Here is a 24,244-nt window from a genome sequence, read left to right as displayed (position 1 = left end):
AGAGCTTCTTCCTTATATCCAGTCTAAACCTCTGCTGTGTAAGTTTGAACCCATTACCCCTTGTCCTATCACTTCACTCCTCAGTTAGTGCTGGATGCAGAACCCTCTGATTGAAGGAGTGTTCCCTGCCCTCTCCCACAACACTTTATGTCTCCTTTGTCACATCTTCCAGTCTGAGCTCTCCCCATCTCAGCCCCTTCATCCCTTCCCTCCTCATTGCAGACACCCCAGGGGCAGTGGGAATACAGCAGCAGAGTGAATCCTTCATGGAACTACAGAGCCATGGAATGGTTTGGGTTGGAAATGACCTTAAAGCTCATCCAGTTCCAGCCCTGCCATGGGCACCTTCCACTGGAGCTGCTTGCTCCAAGTCCCCAGCATAAGAGGGACCTGGACCTGTTGGAGAGAGGCCAGAGGAGGCCATGGAGCTGCTGCGAGGGCTGGAGCAGCTCTGCTCTGGAGCCAGGCTGAGAGAGCTGGGCTGGGGCAGCCTGGACAAGAGAAGGGGAGACCTGAGAGCAGCCCCAGTGCCTAAAGGGGCTGCAGGAAAGCTGGAGAGGGGCTTGGGACAAGGGCCTGGAGGGCCAGGCCAAGGGGAATGGCTTGAACCTGCCCAAGAGAGGGGAGACTGAGCTGAGCTCTGAGGCAGAAGCTGTTCCCTGGGAGGGTGCTGAGGCGCTGGCACAGGGTGCCCAGAGAAGCTGTGGCTGCCCCATCCCTGGCAGTGCTCAAGGTTGGATGTTATAGGTTCATCCACACACACAAACCCAAGCTGACTCCTGCAGCAGTGTCTGGGTTTGGTTAAAAGGTTGGGATCTTCTTGTTCCCTTTCCTAACTCAAGTCCTGTATTTCTCTAACAAACACAGACCAGGTCTCTGCAGCTTTGGATCCACAGCTTCAGCTGAGAAAAGCTTCAAAAGCTTAAAAAACTACTTTAAAATACTTCCCATCAATTGCCTTTTCCCATCTGACTCATCCTGGGAATCAAACAGGGCAGGTACTGACATCCCACCAACCTCCCATCCTTTGGTACCCAGAGCTGTCTGCGTGCCCTGGCTGATGCCCATCCTGCCATAGAGGCACCCACCTTGCTCTCTGCTTGCTGCCACCATTGGGGATGCTCACACTGGGCAGAGAGGAAGCATCTCCTGTGTGCAGGGGCATCAATCACCCCAGGCAATGCCAGTGGGAGCCTCCTGCATGGAGACCCCCGGAGCACCCAGAGCTCTCTCCAGACACCCTCTGTAACAGCCTCAGTGGGGGGGTTGGAGGACACCAGCCTGATCCCAGCTCAGTTCCCTCTCATCTCATTCCCTTTGCAAGTGTTGGTGTCCAGAGCTGACCGAGTCAGGCAGGAATCGGCTGCAGGAGGTGTCTCCAGCAGTCAAACCCTCCCCTGTGTTCCTGCCTGGAGCAGTGCTTGGGCAGGTTCATCTCTGGCTGCGCTGGACCAGGAGCTGCCGCTCTCTCAGTGCATGAACTGTCCTTGCCCCCACCAGGCTCCCATTCCAACCAGCAGAAGGCTGAAATGGGCAATTTCTCCCCAGTAAAAGCAGTTTCAAGGTAGCACAAACATTCTGTCAAAGCTGCTCTCGAGATGTCAGGGAAAGTCCAGCAGGAAGTCACATAAACACCACAGAGGCAGGAAAACCAGTTCTGAAGCAAGGAATGACACATTCAAAGCTGCCTGGAAGCAGAAGGTGTTTCACTGAGTTTCATTGTTAAGCTAATGTAGAAATAAGGACCACGCACGACATTTTGGGTGGGATTCACCCCAACAAACATGGGTGGCTGCTGTAGACATGGTGCAGTCCATGCCTGGAGCTAGTCCTCCAGACTGCCTCCGTATCCATGGTCTCAGTGATTTTAGGGCAGTATTCATCCCAGCCTAAAGCTGACACCTGGAATAAGGCAGAGCAATGATGCTGCACCAGCACCTTGCAGTGCAGTGATGGGAGGGAGATGGTGCTGACCATGTGCACCCCTACCCTGGATGTGTCTGAGGAGGATGGGGACTGTCCCACTGCCTTGCTGTGGGAGGGAACACAGCATCTCTGAGTGCTTTCCTTCTGATCCCTTGTGTTAATGGGCACAGTCCCCCAAGTTCAACCCTCTGCTCTTCCACCACCATCAGATCCAAGTGAGGCTGTGGCTCCTCTCCTCAAGCAGAGGAGCATGAACACCTCTGAGATGAGGCCATTCACTTCTGCTGAATTCTCTCTATTTCATCACTGGTTTATCTTAAACATCCTAATGGGAGCTGTCATATAACATAATGGGAGCTGTCACATAACAACATCAGGGCAATCATAGAATCCCAGGCTGGTTTGTTGTGGAAGGGAGCTTAAAGCTCCTCCAGTTCCAACCCCTGCCATGGACAGGGACACCTTCCACTGGAGCAGCCTGCACCAGAGAAGTCTCTCTCAGCATGGCTGGATGCTGCAGTCCCTGATGGAGCCTGTGAATCCTGGCTGGACATAGCTGCCTGGCTCTGAGGGCTCAGAGGTGTCTGGGGTGCAGCAGCAGCAAGAGCTAACTGGGCTCAGGACACTCAGACCCATGGCCTGCTGTGCTCCAGGCCTCCAGGCAGCCTGGGTTTTGCTGTTCAGGTGCTTCTGGTCATCACCACAAGCAGACACAGGACAGGTGAGTGTCTCCAAACACACCCAGTGTTGATTCCCACATCTTCAAGCTGTGGCCACCAGGACACAGAGACCCCACCGAGCATCTCCCTGCTCCAGGTTCCTCAGCCCACTGCTGTGAATTGCTGCATGGACAGAACGCTCTGGAGAGGTTGGTTTGGGGATGCTCAGTTTCCATCATCACCCAGGAACGTGCAGGAGCTGCTCTGTGCTCACTGAGGATGAGCTTTTTGTGCAAGAGAGGCCCAGGGAGAGGAACCTCTGTGGCCACCGCATCGGTAGTGGTGACAGTTTCCCATTGCTGGCCCTGATAGGCCAACATGGACTAAAGAAGACAACACAGGAGACATTTCCCATTTGGAATGGAATCTGTATTGACACAATTATACCTGAGGCCCCGAAATGTCAGTTAAATGATCACAGGGATGCTGATGGCATCAGAACATCTCAAAACTCAAAGGTGGCTCTCACATCTCTGTATTACCTGGGAAGAGGGAAAGGAAATGGGACCTCATATTTGCTCATGCTCCCAGTCTCACATAACTCTCATCACAGAGCAGGGTCTCATCTGCCTATGGAGGTTCTCCCTCCTCCTCCCATTGCTTCTGTTCACCATGTGCACTCGATGGGAATGAAACTGGTGCTGCCTCTGCAGGGACTGATACAGCTGCACAACCAGTGACCCTGTGTCAGGCCTGAAGCTTCCTGGAAAAGAGCATTTTGAGCAGAGCCCCACGGATCTGCTTGGTCCTCATGCTGTAAATGATGGGGTTGAGCATGGTGGGGAGGGTGAGGTAGAGATCAGCCAACAGAACCTGTGCAGGCACAGACACAGTGCTGTCAAACAGCTGTGCACATATAGAGACTATGCCAGGGATGTAATAGAGCAGCATCACACAGATGTGGCACCCACAGGTGCTCAGTGCCTTCCGGCAGGATCGCTTCCCCAGGACAGTGTTAAGGATCATCCCATAGGAAGCAGCAATGAAAGCCACATCCGTCCCCACTATGAGAGAGGACCCAGCAACACTGTAAAGCTCACTGGGTCTGGGGTCTGCACACGCCAGCTTGGCCACGGCCATGTGCTCGCAGTAGGAATGGGGAATCACATGGGAATGGCAATAGGGGAGGTTGATCACCATCCATGATAACGGGACCATGAAAAGCTGGGCTCTGAGCACAATAGCCAGGCCTATGCGGGCAATGGTTTGGTGGCTCAGGATGGCTCGGTACCTGAGGGGGTGACAAATGGCCACGTAGCGGTCCGCAGCCATGGCCAGGAGCACTCCTGACTCCTCGGACGTGGTGGAGTGAACCAGGAACATCTGCACAAAACAGGCTGTGCCACCGATCTCAGTGGTGTTGAGCCAGAGCACACTCAGCATCTTGGGCACGATGGATGTCACCATCACCATGTCAACCACAGCCAGCATGGCCAGGAAGCAGTGGGAGGGCTGCCGCAGGGACCTGTCCACCCCAATGACCAGCAGCACTGCTCCGTTTCCTAGCAAGGCAATGATATAGGCTGAGCAGAAAAGGGTGCCCAGGCAGGAGGAGAATGCTTCCAGGTGGGGGATACCCACAAGGATGAAAGAGGAGCTGCTGTTGGAGGGATCAGGAGCCATGCAGGTGGATGTGGCTTTGTGCTTAAAGCAAGGGAGCCCACTTCTGACCCCTGCGATGCACACAGCCAAGGGGGAAATGAGGGCACTCTGGGTTGGTGCAAGAGCCAGGTCAGGATTCCAAACCCTTAGTGCCTTGTGTGCTACAGCAGCACCACAGCAGAGCATGTGTGGCTGGGGAATGGGTGAATAATGGTGAATAAATGGGATGTTATGGCTCAAGGTGGTGAAGTTCCTGTTTCAGGTGGTGCCACCAGGAATAACCAAGGGGCTGCCACAGTCCGTTGCTTGTGAAAGGCTCATTTCTGTGTTGGTTGCTCAGCTGATGCTTTGGAATGAGCCGCAAGAGGAGAGAATCAGGTCAGCATCCAGCTTCCCTCAGACAGTGCCTGGACCTGAGCAGCCGCAATGGGCACAGCACAGGGAGTTCCTCCAGACCTGTAAAGCAGAAAGCAGCCTCAGAAAGTGCCCTGGGCTGGTAAATGTGGTCACACAAGGGCCGTTTGCTGCCCTGTCCTTCAGCCATGAGGGACACCTGCAGAACCGGGCGGTGGACAGAGGAAAAGGTGAATTCCGGAGGTTTCATCTGATGGGAGGAGTCTGAAGCCAACAGAGGAGCAGCCTGGGCAGGTAAGGAGGAGTCCGAGCGCTGGGCAGCAGCATCTGTGCCCAGACTGGGCTCCTGCTGCTGCTGCTGCTTGTCCCCATGTGCTGAGCCCCCCAGACCCTGCCCTTGCCGGGATGATCCCACACCAGCAGCAAGAGGGGGGGGCCCTGGCTGACAATTCCCAAGCCGGGGACAGCATGGAGTGAATCCACATGTGCAAACCCCCACTGGAAGGTCACTGGGGCTGAACCGAACACAGGACAGGGCCAGGGTGGCAGCAGTGGAAGCAGCAGGGAGAGAGGTTCAGGGTGGGAATCAATGAGGTTTTGGGAGATAACTGAGGAAACAGCATCTGAAGGTCTCAAACAGAGCATCAGGATTTGTAGGCTTTGAACCCTGCACTGAGCTATGGCTCAGCCCCAGGGCTGGGGCTGCTGCAGGAGCTGCTGCCTGGAAAGCCTGGTCAGGACAGGAGCACTCACCTGAGCTAAACGGGTGTGAATGGGGACCCTGGTGATGGTCTGCACCTCCCACACGGATGCCTCGGGTACCGGGGGCATCCCAAGTGGCTCTGGACATCCAGGTAAGGGTCAGTGCAGTGACAGGAGCCTTCCAGTGCCTGAAGGGGCTGCAGGAAAGCTGGAGAGGGGCTTGGGACAAGGGCCTGGAGGGCCAGGCCAAGGGGAATGGCTTGAACCTGCCTAAGAGAGGGGAGACTGAGCTGAGCTCTGAGGCAGAAGCTGTTCCCTGGGAGGGTGCTGAGGCGCTGGCACAGGGTGCCCAGAGAAGCTGTGGCTCCGACATGAAGCCACATCCATGGCCACCTACCTGCAGGCACTGATGTGTGTCCGAGCCCAGAGCCCCGGGAGCCTCCAGCCAAGGCGAGAGGGAATTTGCTTCCAGAAGTCCCGTTCCACAGCAGGGGCTGGCACAGGAGGGTTCCAGTGTGGCTGCAGCCGTGGAGAGCCCTGACCATGGGATGTGGTGGCCTTGGCAGAGGGAAAGCAGCACAGGGCTTCAGAGGACGAGCAGAGGTTCCTGCTCAGCCTAGGGCTGTCACCTGCAGCAGTACATCAGCGTGGGCATTAATCCAGCCTCTGGGCATTCCCTACAGGCCAGCAGACGCAGGAGGCAGAGATCAGGCCATGTCCTCTGAGGAGATGGAGGCTGTCAACACTGCTTCCTCCTCTGTCATTACCTCTCCCCCCAGTGTCACCCCACTGGGTCCCAGGGTGCTGGTGCTCTCCAGAGCCTGGCGGTGCCCATGAGACCAATGCACAGGATGTAAACTGGGGACGTGCATCTCCAGTGGAGGAAATCCCTTTGGTTGTGCCAGAGAGAGCAAAACACTTTGCAAACTCTGTGTTTCCACTCTTGTCTGCACTCAGAACCAGCACAGCAACTGGGATGTCTCTTGAATCCCAAGCAGTGTCTGTGCTAGAAGTGGGGCAGGGAGCTGGGATCTCACTGCAGGTCCTGGGCCTTGCCTGCATCAGGCAGCTCATGGGGAGGAAGGATGCTATTGATCATGGAATCCCACACTGGTTTGTGTTGAAGGGACCTTAGAGCTCCTCCATTCCCAACCCCTGCAATGGGCAGGGACCCCTTCCACTGGAGCAGCTGCTCCAAGCCCCTGTGTCCAACCTGGCCTTGAGCACTGCCAGGGATGGGGCAGCCACAGACAGAACATCCCTGCCTGTCTTCTCAGGCACACAGACCTGATGATCCTTATGGGTCCCTTCCAGTTTGAGGTATTCTATGGTATGACTCTGCTGTCTCCTATCCAGGTACACTCGGTCCTGTCATTGCCAAGACACAGACACACGGGGTCTTCACCCGAGCCTTTGGGGTTATCTTGCCTCTCCTCCTGTGCTGGCCTCTGGCTGTTGTCTCCAGCCCTCCCTCCATAGCCTGGGAGCTACAAGGTAAAAGTTGAGCACATTTAGTTGCCATCAGTACGAAAAGCAAAGGTGGAGGAAGGGGAAGATCCAGAACTCTTTGAGGATGCAGCTCAGCAGGACTCTGGTCATCAACACATCTCTCCACTACAAACCAGACCTTCTAGTGCAAGATGCCCCTGCCCCTGTCAAGCGGTTGGAACTGGATGATCTTAAGGTCCTTTCCAACCTGTAGCAGCCCATGGCTCTATGACTGTCCCTGTTTTACAGGGAAACAAGGTTAAATCAGCTGCTGGCAGTGCAGGAATTAGCTGCATGTTTCTCAGGCACTTGTACCCTGCTTTCCTCAGTGCACCACAGACTTCATTCCTTGGCTTTCCAGACATTAGACTTCCTTGACCCCTAAATAGTTTAATCTCTTCCAAACTGCTTTGAGTCCTCCAGATGACACAAACCAAGAGGCATTTTAGTCAGTGCTATTCGCAAGGTAAGGGCAAACACTGCAAAGCCAATACTGGAAATGCTGCCAAGACTTGTTATTCCTTATGGTTCATTGCAAAGAGGACTGTCTGTGGCCAGATACCTTGGCTGTGAATCGAGGGAGGCAGAAGCCAGTCCAGCAGGAAATGTGTCTCGTGGCAGGGTTATTCATGTGGAAAGGCCAAACATCTGAGATCCTGTAATCCTGTGCTTGGAAAGAGAGCAGATCCTCCCTCCTTCCTCTCTGGCACAGGCAGCAGATCTCCAGTCCCATGTGCTGTTGGGCAGTGGTACCTGTACATCATCAGGTATAATAAGGCCACCAGGTTATTAAATAATGCTGCTCAACCACCATCAGACTCAGCTCTTAGAATCACAGAATGGTTTGGGTTGGAAAGGACCTTGAGATCATCCAGTTCCAACCCCCCTGCCATGGGCAGGGACACCTCACACTAAACCATGGCACCCAAGGCTCTGTCCAACCTGGCCTTGAACTAGGCCTAGGGTCTGCCTTCATCTGCCTGCGTCTGCCTTCCAAGACTTGGTTGATGTGGTCAGAGCATTTGCCATTCTTACTGGATTCTTTCATATATGTTCATTTCATGCTATCCCAGTCTTGTTCCTTTAGCAGGGTCTGGTTTCTCGAGTGCCCTTCAGCACAAGAAATGCCAAGCAATCAGCCTTGCTGGTTCAGTCTCTGACCACCCTATTTGGGTCATGCAAAGAAGCTGTTCCCACTACACTTGTTTCATCCCCCTTACACCACCCCTATACTCCCTGCATCCTTCTCTTGACATGCCCTGTGCCAGCAAAGGTACCCCCAGATCCTGCACACACACACAGTGACAGGCACCGACTGCTGCATCCTGTACAGAGCATCACACCTTGAGGTCTCTTTCATCTCCCCAAACCCAATCATGGACCTCTCCTCCCACCAGCCCAGCACAGCAGCAGTCACAGTCCACATACAAATGCCATGGTAGGAAGATGCTGCTGTTATTCTGCCTGGCACAGGGAGCAGCAGGGATGGGAGCAGCACTTCCAGACTTGCTGCTGCTCCATGGGCCTGTTGACACACTGATGAGTGTTTTCTTTCTGCTTCATTGGCACAAACAGCTGGTGAGTTGTATTTGTGCAGCCAAGGAGCAGTAACCGGTAAAGCCACAAGTTCTGCTCATTGCAGTAGTCAAATCCAGAGGATTTTTGAGACGAGCACCTTGACCTCAGCTTCCCATTAGATCTGTTACAAACTTGTTGTGAGTTATTTATAAAGAGTGAAACAGGTTAAAATCCCCTCAGAGCATGAGATGCTCAGGGCTGAACACAGTGAACACTGAACTGAAATCTTTAATTGCTTCCATACTGGTAAAGCTTCCCCTGACATTGTAAGGAGGGAAGAGATGTTGGTGCTTAAAGCTGAGACTTTAACTCTTTTCTCACTCATTTTTGCCAGATCTGCCTCTGCTGCTGAGCAACAACCATTGAATTTACCAGATAAGATACACTTAACATTGTGTGTGATTCTTAGACATGATCTCCCAGCCATGCAGCTTGAGCCCTCAACACCATACAGCCAACTCCTTTTGCATCCACATGCTGATGCAATGGGGCTAAAAGCCACCCAGTGCTCCTGCTCAGTGCAGCCTGCCATGAAACAAAGCTCCCTGGGTTTGGGGTTTTGATAGATTCTACATGTCCATGATTCCAGAGTAATCGCCCAGTGCATGTCCCTGCCCCAGTATAATCACAGAATGGTTTGGGATGAAGGGACCTTAAAGCTCCTCCATTCCCAACCCCTGCCATGGGCAGGGACCCCTTCCACTGGAGCAGCTGCTCCAAGCCCCTGTGTCCAACCTGGCCTTGAGCACTGCCAGGGATGGGGCAGCCACAGCTTCTCTGGGCACCCTGTGCCAGCGCCTCAGCACCCTCCCAGGGAACAGCTTCTGCCTCAGAGCTCAGCTCAGTCTCCCCTCTCTTGGGCAGGTTCAAGCCATTCCCCTTGGCCTGGCCCTACAGGTGTCCTGCCCATGTCCTTATATCCAGCCCCTCTTCACCCTCCCCTCTCGCCCTGTTTCCAGACCTGGGGGTGTGAAATGTGCCAACTGCTTCTGAACCTGTCCCGTTCCCCAGCACAGCCCCTGCCCCTGGCCCAGGGAAAGGCTCTGAGGGATCAGGGGGATCCCCTGTGCTGGTCCACAGGCAGGGCTCCTGTAGGGAACCCAAGGCACCAACAGGGCAGCTGATCACCCAGGTGCCATGAAACGCTCATGGCAGGATCCCCCTCAGGACACAGGGATGATCCCTGGTCTAACCTTGGTCTGTGTCCAGGTGCTCATTGCATTTTCTCTCAAGAGAATCTAACTTCTTGCATCCCACCCATGTACAAATCCGTGGCCCCAGATGAGGGCACAGGAACTAACCCCAGACACCTCAGTTCTGCAGGATGTACTGATCCCATTCAGATAACTCCCACCTCTTCTCACTGATCTTCCCATATTAATGACCTGAGACCTGGGAGAGGACTGTATGTATGTGCTGCAGCCCACTGCCCACAGCAAGCAGCGGGTCCTGCTTAGCAAGCTGAGGAGGATGCTCAGTCCAGAGGTCAGCATATGTAGCAATGGAAAACTCTCAGAGCAGTCAGCTTTGAGCCACTGAGCTGATGGTGAGAGGAGGTAATCAACATTCCTGCTTGAGATGCACAGGCTGCTGAGGCATGAGCTGAGGAACGCTCAGCTCCTCTCCCAAGAGCTATTGATGCTGCTGGACCATTTGACTGAAAGGGGTGGGGGGAAGAGGAACAAAACCACCTTGCATTGGTAGGCAACTGGGCAAGAGTGGGGCTGGGGGTGCTGACCCTCACTGGGGGTGATGCCCACTCCTCCATCACAGACAAACCAGCCTGAAGCACAGACCTGCTGCATGGACCTTCTCCCCCTCCCCAGCACAGGCAGAGCACTGACCCCTTCCTCCAGCCCTGTGCACACTGTGGGGTCGGGGGATCCGCTCCGGAGTCCATGGGGAGGAGCACAAACAACTGCGAGCACTGATTTTCTGCCCATCTTTTCCATTGTGGTTGTCCTCATGTGACTTGGACACGGTTTCTGTTGCCTGAGTGATGAGTTGCTGTGCGAGGTCTGATTCATAGGTCACTGCTGCAGATGCAGCACGAAGAAAGGATGAAATCCACCACATTCCTGCTGAATTAATCCATCTACCTTGTTATTTCCTCCAGGTCTCAGAATACAAAGTGAGCTCTGCGGCTCAGCTGGCATCTTTATGAATGTGGGCTCCTACCAAAGGAGATCCCTGTTTGCAGGCTCTAATGAATTTATGTGCCACAAGAGCAAGGTCTGGGCTATTTTACCAGTATCTCTGTGGCTCCTGCACCTTTGACTTGGCTTTTGCAATCAGAGCCCCCCAGATAAGAAATCCCCATGTCCAGCAGCTCATGTTTTATGGGTGGATCATTGCCCACGCTGGGTCCCTGCTTGCTCCCCCCAAGCTGTTCTCAGCAGCTCTTCTCTTCCTCCAGCACAGACATCGTGGCCAAGGAGAAGGAATAAATAGTGATTCTTCACACCTGTGGGAGGCTGTGACTTCAGCTGAGCAGGGAGCTGAGATGTGGGGCGTGCTGGGAAGGATGTGAACTGCGTTGGTATGAAGCTCCTTATGAAAGCACCATAGGCAGGGTAGTAGAGATGGGGGACTGGGGGAGAGCTTTGCAATGCTGAGTATCCTGGGCTGCGTCAGAAGGAGCGTGACCAGCAGGGCAAAGGAGCTGATCCTGCCCCTCTGCTCTGTTCTGGTGAGACCTCACCTGGAGCATTGTGTGCAGTTCTGGGGTCCTCAACATCAGAAGGACATGGAACTGTTGGAACAAGTCCAGAGGAGCCCATGAAGATGCTCAGGGGCTGGAGCAGCTCCTGTATGGAGACAGGCTGAGAACACTGGGGCTGTTGAGCCTGGAGAAGAGAAGCTGCGTGGAGACCTCAGAGCAGCTTCCAGTGTCTGAAGGGGGCTCCAAGGATGCTGGAGAGGGGCTCTTCATCAGGGACTGTAGGGATAGGACAAGGGGTGATGGGTTCAGACTGAAACAGGGGAAGTTCAGGTTGGAGATAAGGCAGAAGCTGTTCCCTGGGAGGGTGCTGAGGCGCTGGCACAGGGTGCCCAGAGAAGCTGTGGCTGCCCCATCCCTGGCAGTGCTCAAGGCCAGGTTGGACACAGGGGCTTGGGTGCCATGGTTTAGTGTGAGATGTCCCAGCCCATGGCAGAGGGGCTGGAACTGGATGATGTTAAGGTCCTTTCCAACCCAAACCATTCTATGTTTCTATGATTCTATGAAGTGATAAACTGGGCAGTAAATTTCAATATAGATTCATTAAATCTGAGCTGCTCTGGCAAAGCACAGCCCTAATTTTGTCCAACACTGTGTATGACCTGTCCATTCCCCTCAGAAACAGGCGTTATCTGAGTTATAACTGGAGTTAATAAGTGTTGGACTGAAAACGTATGACTCCTTGGGAGCATCAGAGTTGCACTGAGTCACTTCTTCACTCCAGACTCCTCCCCTTGCTACCACCACAGGTTCCCCTCAGGCCCCTCAGCAAGGTGATGGTTGTTGCAGGTCAGGCTCAGCACACAGCAGTTCCTCTCTGCTACTCCCTTCTTGCTCATTTCCAGTGGTCCATGGGCTGATCCACAGGCTGCAGTCCCGTCGGGGATGTACCTGCTCCAGTGTGGGTCCTCCACAGCCCCCAGTGGGAGTGCTCCCACCACCATGGGGCACCTCCTATTGCTCTGACCTCTGTGTTCCCTGTGCTGCTTCTCTCTGTTCACTCCTCTCTTGGTCTGACCTCTTCTGCCCTTTCCTAACTATGTTTCCACAAACACCTCTGACTGGCTCAGCTCTGGTGCAGGAGGCTGGACCTGGATGATCTTTAAGGTCCCTTCCAATTCTAACCACCCTATGACTCTGTGGTGGGTCTGTTACTGATGTAGCTGGATCATCTGTGTCTGGCACATGGCACATGGCACATGGAAGCCCTTCACCTCCCTCCTGGCCACCCCTGCAGCCCCTCTACAACCAAACCCTTCCCATCCACATCCAGTACCCCCTCAACACACACATCCTGAGCTGCTATTACAGCTTTGTGTTTGCTTTGTGTTTGCTTTGTGGTGTGTGGATAATGAGTTAATTTGTTCCTAACTCAGGAAATGAAGCTTTTAATCAGATTTGTGCTGGAAAATTCTGCTTCCACAAAGTGTTTGTCTGTTCCAGAGATAATCCCCTAAATTATAGGCAGTGAATAAATACCAGGAAGACACAGTGAAAAGTGAATGGTGGATGGAAGTGGTTCACACTGTCCGTCTGTCTCGTCCTGCCTGGGGTGCACTGGGATGCACTGCAAGGAAAGGAACAAGTCCCAGCTCAGTGTTAACTCCTGAAGGGCTCTGACCACATCCATAAAACCATCAGCGTGATGAGCTCGTGTTGCCTTTTATGACAGCACTAGTGCTTATTGCACCAAGTGTGTTTGCTCGACAATTTGCAGTCATAAAACATTGTTATTTGTGTTGTGATAGTGGCTGAGAGCCTGCCAAGGGCTAAGGCAGCACGGTGCAGTCAGAGCAGCACATTCCCTGTCTCCAAAGCCACCAATGCAAGCCAAGGGAAGTCAGGAGCTGGGTGCAGTTCAAGGGCAGTTCTATCACCAGAAACTGTCACTGAAATCAGCATCCTGCTCTGTAGCCCTTTGGTTCTCACCCTGAGGATGAGGAGGTTGAGCACAGCAGCACCAGGATCATAGGCTGGAAGGACCTCAAGGATCATCTGGTCCATGAGCTGCACAGAGGCACCCAGGAGGTAGAAGGCAGCAGGTCTCACACTGCAGAGGTTTCACAGAGCAGGGGAAAAGGGGGATTTTCTGAATACACATTTTTGCCCAAATTCTTTCTTTTTCCTCACCCAAAACTGCTTCACCCCCTTTGTCACACTCTGCTGTGTTCCCAAAGGTGAACACAGCATGAACACCATGTTCCCCATGGTGTCTGATCCCTGAAGAGCACAGAACTCGCTGTGCTCCAGGTGAGACCCATGGGGTTAAAGGCAGCTCCCCATCCCTCTGCAGTGCCTGCCTGCAGCACTCTGCACCCTGAGCTGCTCCTGGTCCCCAGCCCCTGTTCCCTGCTGTCCCCAGGTAAGTGCAGGGTGGGCTGCAGGAGGATGGCAGAACAGGGATGTTCTTCCTCGGCAAGGACAGTGTGTTTGAGGGCATCAGAACAAGGATCTGTGGGATTCTCTGGCACAAACAACAAAGCAGCATACTGGAAAGTGCTGGGAGCAAATTGCTTTAGTAAATATCACTTTTGATCTTCTATATGGGCTTGCTACAAAAAAACACCCTAAAAAACCTGACCTTGGTCAATAATTGCACATTTCCTTCATTCTCTCAAGTGTTGCACAAACAGGATGTGTAAATTCATTTCACAGAACCATAGACTGGTTTGGGTTGAAGGGATCTTACAGCCCATCCAGTTCCAAGCCCCTGCCACGGGCAGGGACACCCACTATGGTGACAGCCTGGGGCCAGGGAGCTCCTGGATGTGGGATGAGACCTGGAGATCAGCCCTGGGAATGAAGGATCAGCCTTGCCCATGTTGGTCCTGCAAGGCAGAAGCATCTGGACAGGATGTGGGGGGGATGGAGAGGGAGATGAAGGTAGAGAAAGATCAATGTTTGTGCTGAACTGAATGCAATCAGACGACAAAGAGGTAACATCTCCCTGCAAGATGAGAAGCAGCCGCGTTCTATGTGGCTCTGGATCGATTCCTTCCCTTTTAGTGTAAGCATAGCAGAATGTATAATGTTTCATAGTGTTTTATCAGCTAAAGCTGCAGGTCCATCAACCAAACCCCCCGATGGGAGGAAAATGGGTTTGTGCTTTCTGGGTGGCAAAGGTGAAATGGGAAGAAAGAAATCCAGAGGTTTGAATAAGACCAAGAACCTGAAGTGTTGCTTTGTCTGCCTGAAGCCATTGGGAAAACCAAGAGGAAACCACCAGCTTTCCTGGGCAGCTTCCCTGTCCCTGAGCACCAGCACCAGATGTGATGCTCAGCCACAGGAGGCTGGGAAGGCCGGGGAGATATCCAGGTAGTTATTCCAAACAGGCTTCTCTGCCAATGCAGTTGAATTCAGTGCATCCTAAAGGCACCAGCTGCACAGCTGGTCACAGCAGCACATCCTCAGCTCTTGCCAACAGAGCATGTCTCTATGCAGCTGGGATTCAGCTGTTTCACGTACAGGAGGAGCACAGAATGAGTGAGCTTTGTCCCGGACACACACGGATGCACTGGGACCTCACCTGCTCTCAGAGATGGGTAAGTGGAGTTTTGGCATGGCCAAAGGGTCAGACCTGAAGGGCAGCAGTGGGAGAGCAGCTCTGCCTGCATAGTGGTGCTGGGCTCACATTGGTGCTGGGCTCACAGTGGTGCTGGGCTCACATTGGTGCTGGGCTCACATTGGTGCTGGGCTCTTGGGCAGCTCATGGTGCAGGTCCTCAGAAACCACATTAGAGGAGAGAGTCATGTGGGGACAATCTAGAGCTGACTGTCTATGGGATGAGGGGAAAAAGTGCTCTGAAACTGAACCAGGCAGGGTGGGAAAGGGAGAACAGGGACAGCAAAAGAGGTAACTGAGGGTGTAAAGAAAGCCAAGGAGCTGGAGATCCCCTCTTGTCCTGGGGGGGGCATTGTACTAACCTGGAGAGGGGCTTGGGACAAGGGCCTGGAGGGCCAGGCCAAGGGGAATGGCTTGAACCTGCCCAAGAGAGGGGAGACTGAGCTGAGCTCTGAGGCAGAAGCTGTTCCCTGGGAGGGTGCTGAGGCGCTGGCACAGGGTGCCCAGAGAAGCTGTGGCTGCCCCATCCCTGGCAGTGCTCAAGGCCAGGTTGGACACAGGGGCTTGGAGCAGCTGCTCCAGTGGAAGGGGTCCCTGCCCTGGCAGGGGTTGGGAATGGAGGAGCTCTGAGGTCCCTTCAACCCAAACCAGTCCATTATCCCGCAGTTTAAAGGCTGGGGATGGAGTACAACTGGGGGAGACATGCTAAACACCTCAGTGCTCCTTCCTCTTTGTCTGCTGCTCTGCACAGCCCAGACAGTGATCCTGGCACTGCTCCGTTGTGTCTTTATGCTGATGTGATGCTTATGCATGAGGGCAGCTGCACAGGGGTTTCTGGCTATTGGAGCCTGTCCTCCCAGCTCCGCATGGGGTGTCTTGCAGCAGGGCTTTTATTCCATGACATTGTTATTTCCAGCCCCTCGACTCATCCGTTCTAGAGATGTCATCTTCCAATGGGACTGAATTCAGTCCCCTGACCTTCATCCTCACCAGCATTCCCAGTCTGCCAGAGCAGCTACTGGCTGGCATTGCCTCTGCTGCTGCTTCCTCCTCCTGCTCCTGAGCAGTGCACCTTGCTCTGGGTGATGCATGCAGACCACAGGCTCCGTACAGCCATGTACCACCTGCTCTCCATGCTGTCCATGGCAGAGCTGGGCTTGTCTCTCCCACCATGATGGCCATTTTCGGGTTGGAATCCACCTCCCTGTGTTTCGAGGCATGTGCTCTGCAGATGCACTTCATCCACTGTCTCTCTGGGGGTCCTGTGGCCTTGGCTTTTGACTGCTCTGTGGCTGTTTGCTCCCCTCTGCTCTACACCTCTGTCCTCACAAGCTCCCTCATAGTGAAGGCAAGGGGGGATCTTCATGTGGGGCATCTTCCTGGTGCTCCTGTTGCTGTCCTGATTCAGAAGATGCCTTTCTGCAGGACCTGTGCCCTGTCCCACTCCTGCCTGCACCAGGACCTGCTGGGGCTGGTGTCTGGGGATGTCCTGCTCAACAGCTTGTATGGGCTGTGACACTGACCAAGGGCCTGGAGTCCCTGACCATCCTCCTGCCTTATGGGATGGTCCTCAGGACCATCCTGAGCATCACTGCCCAGAAGCACGAGCCAAAGCTTTTAGCATGTGCATCTCCCACCTCTGAGCTGTCCTGATCTTCTACATCAGCTTGTCCATCATCCACAGGTTTGGGGAGCTCCTTACCCCCCTCACTCGCACCCTCCTGGTTGATGCTTATTTCCTGGTGCCTCCTGCCTTGAACCTACTCATGTACAGCTGGAAAACCAAGCAAATCCATGGAGGATCCTTGTCCTGCTCTGCTGGAGGGGGATCCAACAGCGGATCTAGTGCCAGAGGGGACCAAAGCAATGCCCCAAAGCCAAGTTCTCCTTTCTTTCCCCCCCAGCCTGCTGCTCATGGGCAATATCATCTCCTGGAGAAGATCACTCATTCTCCTTCACTTCCCAGGAGGAACTTGTCACCTCCCCTGCAGTACAGCCCCTTTCCTCTCCATGGGGAGATGGATTGTGGCAATTCCCACCATTCCTCTTTTGGGATGCCCAACCTCTCAGAGAGCCTGCAGGGCTGTGTGCCCTGTGGGAAGCTGTTCTCCCTGCAGGTGTGGAGAGTGAAGACTGCTGAGAGCCGCTTTGCCAAGAGATCCACTGCTGGAGCATCAGTCCTGGTCTCTGAAGGAACACAAACACTGTTGCCAGACTTGTGCTTTTAATTACAATATCCCCATGTTGGCCCATTATATGAAACAGTTCCCAGAGCTACGTGATGAGGCTTTCATTATACAAACAACGTGATTCACATCTTTGCAGCTATGGAGACAGAAGCTCATGGCCCACGGACTGCAACCTAAGGACACAGAGCCAGAGAAATGAGCCAGGTCTCATTGCAGGGCCTGCAAGGGGAGTGCTTGGGTTCTGCTGTCTCATGATATCAAATCCTCTGCTAAAACCCTTCACAGGAATCAGCCATAGACACACAAGGGTTTGGGTTGGAAAGGACCTTGAGATCACCCGAGACTGCCCTGGGAAACGCAGGGTGAGGAATTCTCTTTAGCATCCATCATTCCTGCAGCTCCCCTGACTGTCCCAACAGCATCCTCTGCCTGTCCCAACAGCATCCTCTGCCTGTCCCAACAGCATCCTCTGCCTGTCCCAACAGCAACCTCTGCCTGTCCCAACAGCATCCTCTGCCTGTCCCAACAGCATCCTCTGCCTGTCCCAACAGCATCCTCTACCTGTCCCAACAGCATCCTCTGCCTGTCCCAACAGCATCCTCTGCCTGTCCAAACAGCATCCTCTACCTGTCCCAACAGCATCCTCTGCCTGTCCCAACAGCATCCTCTGCCTGTCCAAACAGCATCCTCTGCCTGTCCCAACAGCATCCTCTGCCTGTCCCAACAGCATCCTCTGCCTGTCCCAACAGTATCCTCTGCCTGTCCCAACAGCATCCTCTGCCTGTCCCAACAGCATCCTCTGCCTGTCCCAACAGCATCCTCTGCTTGTCCCAACAACATCCTCTGCCTGTCCCAACAGCATCCTCTGCCTGTCTCCAATTCCCAGCTTCATTTAATCATTGACAGGAGCGTGTGTGTGCCCAGTGCCGCTGTTTGCTCCTCTCTGTTTGACTTTCCATCGCCAGCACCCAGAGCAATAATGTACACACCAATTCTGCTACAAGTGCTTCCCACATGTCCATCCTGTCTCTTATCTGCATTTGCTCAGCCCTGCACCTCCATTTGCCACCACACAATTCCCTTGTGCCAGCAAAATGCGTGAGCTGGGAACTTCACAGCAGCAGCTTTGCAGGCTGGCAAATACAGGAGCTCTGGTGCTGTGAGTAAATGATGCCCAGATGCTGCCTCACGTGCGTCTTATTCTGGTCAATATTTGTTTGGTAACAATCTCCTCTGTAAGTCATGTGTGAAAGGTTCCTGCTGGAGCAGCCAACCACAAACTGCCCCTGTGATGGATGCAGCTGGTTCTGTGTTAGCTGGGGTCACAGGGTTGGTCTGCCCAGAAGATGCTGCAGCAGCAGCAGAGCTTTCTATGGTAAAACCTCCTCTGCTGTGCAAGGCGTTAAAGATGGGCCCTAACTATGAAGAGTCTGCAGACAAACTGGGTCAGATCTGATGATACCACTGAGATACTTCTTTCTATTACCTTCAGTAACAACCACCCAGCTCCTCTGCTTCTGCATCTTGAGGACTTTGCAGTAAATCAGCATGAATGGGGTGACCCTGAGAAGGGCTCATTGGGACAATTTGCTTTATCTTTGGACTGGGACATGGACCAATGTTCTGACTGTGTTCAAGACCACAGAATCCTCTGTTGGTGCCTCCACACCTGTGTGTTTGTACATCACTGGCCACAGCAGCTTTTAGCTCCATGTAAACAGATTTCATACATTAATCTTAACCCTGAGAATGAAGTAGATCATGGGTGAATAGGACTTGTTAAGTACACAGAGTGGTACACCATTAAAAGGCTCACAGCTTGTCAAAGTGCTAAGGAAAAACCCAAGAATCCAGGTTCTGTGTTTCCCTGCATTCAGCTGGATTCAGTGTCCCAAACCTGGGCCTGTGTTCCAGCTCCCATGACAGTCAGAGGTCCATGAAGCCCAAGAAGCTGTGGAGCACATCTACTCTAAGGAGAGCTGAGATGCTCTCAAGGTTCAAATAAGGAAGGTTCAAACTAAATCCAAGCCCCAAAACCACATCCTGGGTAACAAACATCTTGAATTGCACCCAGTGAATGTGACCCCCTGGAGGTGTTGGCAGCTCTGCAGGTCGTGGCTGAATAAACCCTCAGCTTTGGCTCACAAGTGTCCTTCAAGGAGCTCAAGGTGGGTTTCAGGATGTGCAGAGTAATCCTGGTCTCCAGCTGTGGGAGAAAGTGAGGCTCATGAGGATCATGTTGCTGAGCCCGACCTTGCTGGATCACTGGCGGACATGGGTAGACTGTGCCTGGGAGCTGCTGCTGCTGTCACCAGGGGATGGCTTCCCTGTTCTCCTCTTTCTCCTTCTCTTTCCTCTTCCCCTTCCCCATCCCGTTCCCTTCCCCTTCTCCATCTCCTCCTCCTTTCCCTTCTTCTTCCCCTTCCTTTTCCTCTTCTCCTTCCCCTTCCCTTCCTCCTCCTCCTCCTTTTCCTTCCCCTTCCCCTTCTCCTTCTCTTCCCCTTCTCCTCCTTCCCTCTCAGCAACTCAGTTAAACATGGTGAGTCTTGGGGCTGTCGGCCCTACCATTGTATCTCTTCCTGCAGAGTTTATCCAGCCTCATTTAGAAGCCCATGAACACATTTCAGTGCGAGGGATGGACCAGATGAGCTCTTCAAGTCCCTTTTGACTGAATTGTCAATGAATTCTAGGATTGGCACAGAACAGACAGCATAAAACTGTAGCATCATGGCTTAGATGGTCCTTAGGGTGCATAGTTAGGTATTCATCTCTGCCTCCATTGAAGCACGCTGCATTACTGACTCAGCCACAGCATCCAGAAGCTATTCCCCAGCAACAGCAGCATCTTTAATCACCAGACACCCATTGTGATGAATTGGTCTCTGTGCTCTAATCTCCTTATTCTTGTTGGAAACTACACCCCCGTGTTGCAGAGGTGAAGAGAAGCTTCCATGCACACAGACAAGTTGTGTTTTGTCCTCAGACCCAGTCCTACCGGTACCCAGTGTCTGTCCTTGTGCTGCCTCATCTTCTGACCCCTGACATGGTGATGCTGACATCACAGACAATGTTTCAGAGCCCTGAAACCAGCACCTCTCCCATCAGTCTTCCCCACTTCCCACCTCTCCCCTTCTCCTGCAAGGACCTGTGCTTGTGCACAGGCTGGGGCAGCAGCAGGAGGGACCCTGAGGGCTCTGCAGGGCATCTGAAAACCGGGTTGTCCAAAAGGCAGAATTCTGCTCACAGATTTGCTTTCCAAGGGGATGTCATCCTCATAAGAACTGGAAGATCAATTAGCACCAATTCTAATGGATTTATTTCCTTTTGCTTCCACCTTTTGGTTTGGGAAATAGAAGGTGGAGGCTGTTTTTGAAGGTTTTTCTGCCTTGAGGAATTACTTCAGATTCACGTCTGATCTGTGCAGCAAACAACAACCTGTGTGTGCAGGAGCAGCAGCAGGGCTCTGACTCCACTCCACGTCACAGGTACTCGTACGTCAGTTACCAACTCCCCTTCATCCTTCCCCTGTCCCTTTTGGAAGCAGAGTCGTCTGACGGCATTTTCTCATTTGCCAGATGGGATTTCAAGCAGGTCGATGATGTCTCAGGGTTTATCCTGAAGGAATCATGTTGCAGAGCAGCAATGTAATGTCATTACTGCTCCGTGCTCAGGCTCCGCTGCTGTTACCCACATGCCAGCTGCAATACCTCCTTCAAGTCACGTCTGATCACCTAAACCCACAAACCATGTTGGTGAGACCAAACCCAACGTCTTCTCAAGCTCTTCAGAATGATGGTCTGGAATCTCTCTTTAAAGGTTCCAAGTTTAAAGGGGTAAAGACAAATGTGAAACTCCTGTGGGACATGCAGCACCTTGATCCAGATGGGGCCTGTTGGATGGATTGATTCATTGGCACAGGAAATCTTCCTGTAGAGCACACAGTGGCTGTTCCCACCCCCAGCAAGCACCTGGATCCATTTCATCCCACGTTAGGCACTCAGGGATGCACCTAAAGCAAAGTGATCTTTCCACATGCACTTTTTGGGCTCGTCTTTGGCAGAGCAGTGGTGTCAGCTGCTAATGTCATGTCCTGTCCTTCCTCTCCTTCTGGTGACCTCAGAGCAGCTCCAGTGTCTGAAGGGGGCTACAAAGATGCTGGAGAGAAGCTCTTCATCAGGGACTGCAGTGATAGGACAAGGGGTGATGGGTTCAGACTGAAATGGGAAGTTCAGGTTAGATCTAAGGCAGAAGCTGTTCCCTGTGAGGGTGCTGAGGCGCTGGCACAGGGTGCCCAGAGAAGCTGTGGCTGCCCCATCCCTGGCAGTGCTCAAGGCCAGGTTGGAAGGGGTTTGTAAGGAAGTCCCCACACAATGATGCTCATCCAGGAGCCAGGGCACTGCTGAGTTTGGGGACCAGGCACATTCTCATTGGGGTCACACACCAGCAGCGCATTTCACAGCTTTGCCTCCACATTCTTCCCCCATCAGGGTTAATTTATCACATCCCAGATGTTTGTTCAGGCAGCGTTATCCTGCTGGTGCAGGTTTGGGCCGCACTGTACACCATGCTCTGCATGACGCTGTACTCTAGCAACTTACATTCAGGTCATGTTGACCTACGCTCACCTCTGAATCACCTCTGCCTACCAGCTTTGCTTTACACAGGGAAATGAAATAGAGGGCTTGCAATGTTTGCAGATACCCCCAGGACTGTTTGATTTTCCACCCCACGCATTAAAAGCAGAGGCTCTGCTGCTTTGCGCAGCACTCCCTGTCCTCTGCTGCTTCTGGATCCCCACATCCTATTATCCACCTGATGCACCCAGCCAGGCATTAAATATGTCAATGTTTGCCCACACAAGGGCTCATTCCCTTCCTGGGCTGCAGCGCGGTGACCAAGGGTAGCAGCACAGGAGATGGGGTGGGTTGACTTCACTTCACCCAGGGCTTTGTGATGGTTTCAATCAGAGGCAGTGCTCAAACAGCCCGGTCAGCTCATCCTCTCAGCAAGCAGCCACTGCACAGGCTTAAACACAGGTTCAGCTCCACACAGGCTCCGCTGCCCTGCTCCATGCAGAGGACCATGGTGCAGTGAGGACCATGGTGCAGTGAGGCCCATGGTGCAGTGAGGACCATGCTGCAGTGAGGACCATGCTGCAGTGAGGATCATGGTGCAGTGAGGCCCATGGTGCAGTGAGGCCCATGGTGCAGTGAGGACCATGCTGCAGTGAGGACCATGCTGCAGTGAGGACCATGGTGCAATGAGGACCATGCTGCAGTGAGGACCATGCTGCAGTGAGGACCATGGTGCAGTGAGGACCATGGTGCAATGAGGACCATGGTGCAGTGAGGACCATGGTGCAGTGAGGACCATGGTGCAGTGAGGACCAGGCTGCAGTGAGGACCATGCTGCAATGAGGACCAAGCTGCAGTGAGGACCATGGTGCAGTGAGGACCATGCTGCAGTGAGGGCCATGGTGCAGTGAGGACCATTCTGCAGTGAGGATCATGGTGCAGTGAGGACCATGGTGCAGTGAGGATCATGGTGCAGTGAGGACCATGGTGCAGTGAGGACCATGCTGCAGTGAGGACCATGCTGCAGTGAGGACCGTGGTGCAGTGAGGATCATGGTGCAGTGAGGACCGTGGTGCAGTGATGATCATGGTGCAGTGAGGACCATGCTCCAGTGAGGATCATAGTGCAGTGAGGACCATGGTGCAGTGAGGACCATGGTGCAGTGAGGACAATGCTGCGGTGAGGACCATGCTGCAGTGAGGACCATGCTGCAGTGAGGATCATAGTGCAGTGAGGACCATGGTGCAGTGAGGACCATGGTGCAGTGAGGACAATGCTGCAGTGAGGACCATGCTGCAGTGAGGACCATGGTGCAGTGAGGACCACGGTGCAGTGAGGACCACGGTGCAGTGAGGACCATGGTGCAGTGAGGACAATGCTGCAGTGAGGACCATGCTGCAGTGAGGACCATGCTGCAGTGAGGATCATAGTGCAGTGAGGACCATGGTGCAGTGAGGACCATGGTGCAGTGAGGACCATGCTGCAGTGAGGACCATGGTGCAGTGAGGACCATGGTGCAGTGAGGATCATGGTGCAGTGAGAACCGTGGTGCAGTGAGGACCATGCTGCAGTGAGGACCATGGCACAGTGAGGACCATGGTGCAGTGAGGACTATGGTGCAGTGAGGATCATGGTGCAGTGAGGACCATGCTGCAGTGAGGACCATGCTGCAGTGACACTGCATGCCTCCACAATTCCTTCCAGGCTCCGTGTGGGCTCACCCTGTTATTCCCAAGGTGGTGTAGTGGAATCAGACAAGTTCCAGGGTGGATGTTGGAGCTGCAGACTGCAGTGCTCTGCGGAAGCTGATTTCTGATTGCAGCCACTGACCAAGGGGTTTTGCTTGAAGAGAAGTACGAGGTGGACGCTGAACACAGAAGCATCAATACATGAGAGCCTGGAGAGCTTGGGAGGGTTTTACCACAGCTGCTGCCTGGTGCCCTCATGGCAGGAGCTCGGCACAGGACCAAGAGCCGGTGAAGGTCTCTGCAGATGTGGCAGTTGCACAGTTACAGGAACAGTCACACCTGAGCTTCACCTCCTCTTGGTCCTGCCTTTCACAGGCTGCACAAAGCCTCACAGCCAGCTTAGATACCTCAAACACAGAGTGGAGCAGGCCTGGTGCTGACACCAGGCACAGCAGCAAGGGCATGGTCCCCTGTCAAAGCTACTTACACCTCCATGGTTGAAGGGGTGATGTTTGCAGAGGTGTCTGCAGCAGATCCTGATCCAGGGGACTCGTTTGTCCTCCCCTCTCCCATGCCCATGTACAGCTGCCCCTGGCCTGAGTCCTGGCCATGTAAGTCACTCATGCACGTACTGCAACCCAACCCGGAGCCTCCCTTCTCCATCCTTCACCAGGACTTAGGGACGTGGCTTAGGGGTGGATGTGGTAGTTTCAGGATTTGATGATATTGAAGGTATTTTCCAGCCTAAATGATTCTATGCTTCTGTGACTTCCCACCACTAAGCCTGGCCCCACAGCATCCTCCTCCAGCATCTACCCACACCTTTTGGGCCATGACTGTAGTCCTGCCCCCACCAGTTCCATCACCTTCAAGCACAACCCTCTCACACACCCAGAGAACAGGGATCAGCAACAACTGCCCCTGCTGCTGGATCTTAGGCTTCTCCCCCATCACATCCCCTGGGTGGTTACCTGGTGCCACAGCCTCATCCCTGGAGCTCAGAGGAGAGGGGATCTCCATCACAGTCCCAGAGGAGATCCCAGCACAGGAGAGCTGCCCACACTGGGGCTGTGTGGTCCTCTGGGGGATCTGAAAAGAAGTTGGTCCATGTCCAAGCTCCCTCCCCAGCTCCTTTCCTCAGAGC

The 24,244-nt window shown here is 53.6% G+C and overlaps 1 protein-coding gene and 1 pseudogene across 1 annotated transcript; one reads left to right on the top strand and one right to left on the bottom strand.

The window, feature by feature from the left end:
• Window positions 1-3,332: 3,332 nt before the first annotated feature.
• On the bottom strand, window positions 3,333-4,268 carry LOC101875409 (olfactory receptor 52I2-like). The gene has a single exon (XM_005140201.2). The coding sequence runs from the start codon at window positions 4,266-4,268 to the stop codon at window positions 3,333-3,335; it is 936 nt and encodes a 311-aa protein (XP_005140258.2).
• Window positions 4,269-15,589: 11,321 nt separating this feature from the next.
• On the top strand, window positions 15,590-16,495 carry LOC106023405 (olfactory receptor 51E1-like; annotated as a pseudogene).
• Window positions 16,496-24,244: the final 7,749 nt, after the last annotated feature.

The sequence above is a fragment of the Melopsittacus undulatus genome, chromosome 2 (genome assembly GCF_012275295.1).
Source record: "Melopsittacus undulatus isolate bMelUnd1 chromosome 2, bMelUnd1.mat.Z, whole genome shotgun sequence".
Lineage (NCBI taxonomy): Eukaryota > Metazoa > Chordata > Aves > Psittaciformes > Psittaculidae > Melopsittacus > Melopsittacus undulatus.
Note: the sequence above shows the minus strand (reverse complement) of the source record. Positions and strands in the feature narration are given on the sequence as shown.

What these genes read in the sequence shown, in the direction of transcription:
- LOC101875409 (XM_005140201.2), bottom strand. Translation starts at nt 4,268, where the DNA reads ATGGCTCCTGATCCCTCCAACAGCAGCTCCTCTTTCATCCTTGTGGGT.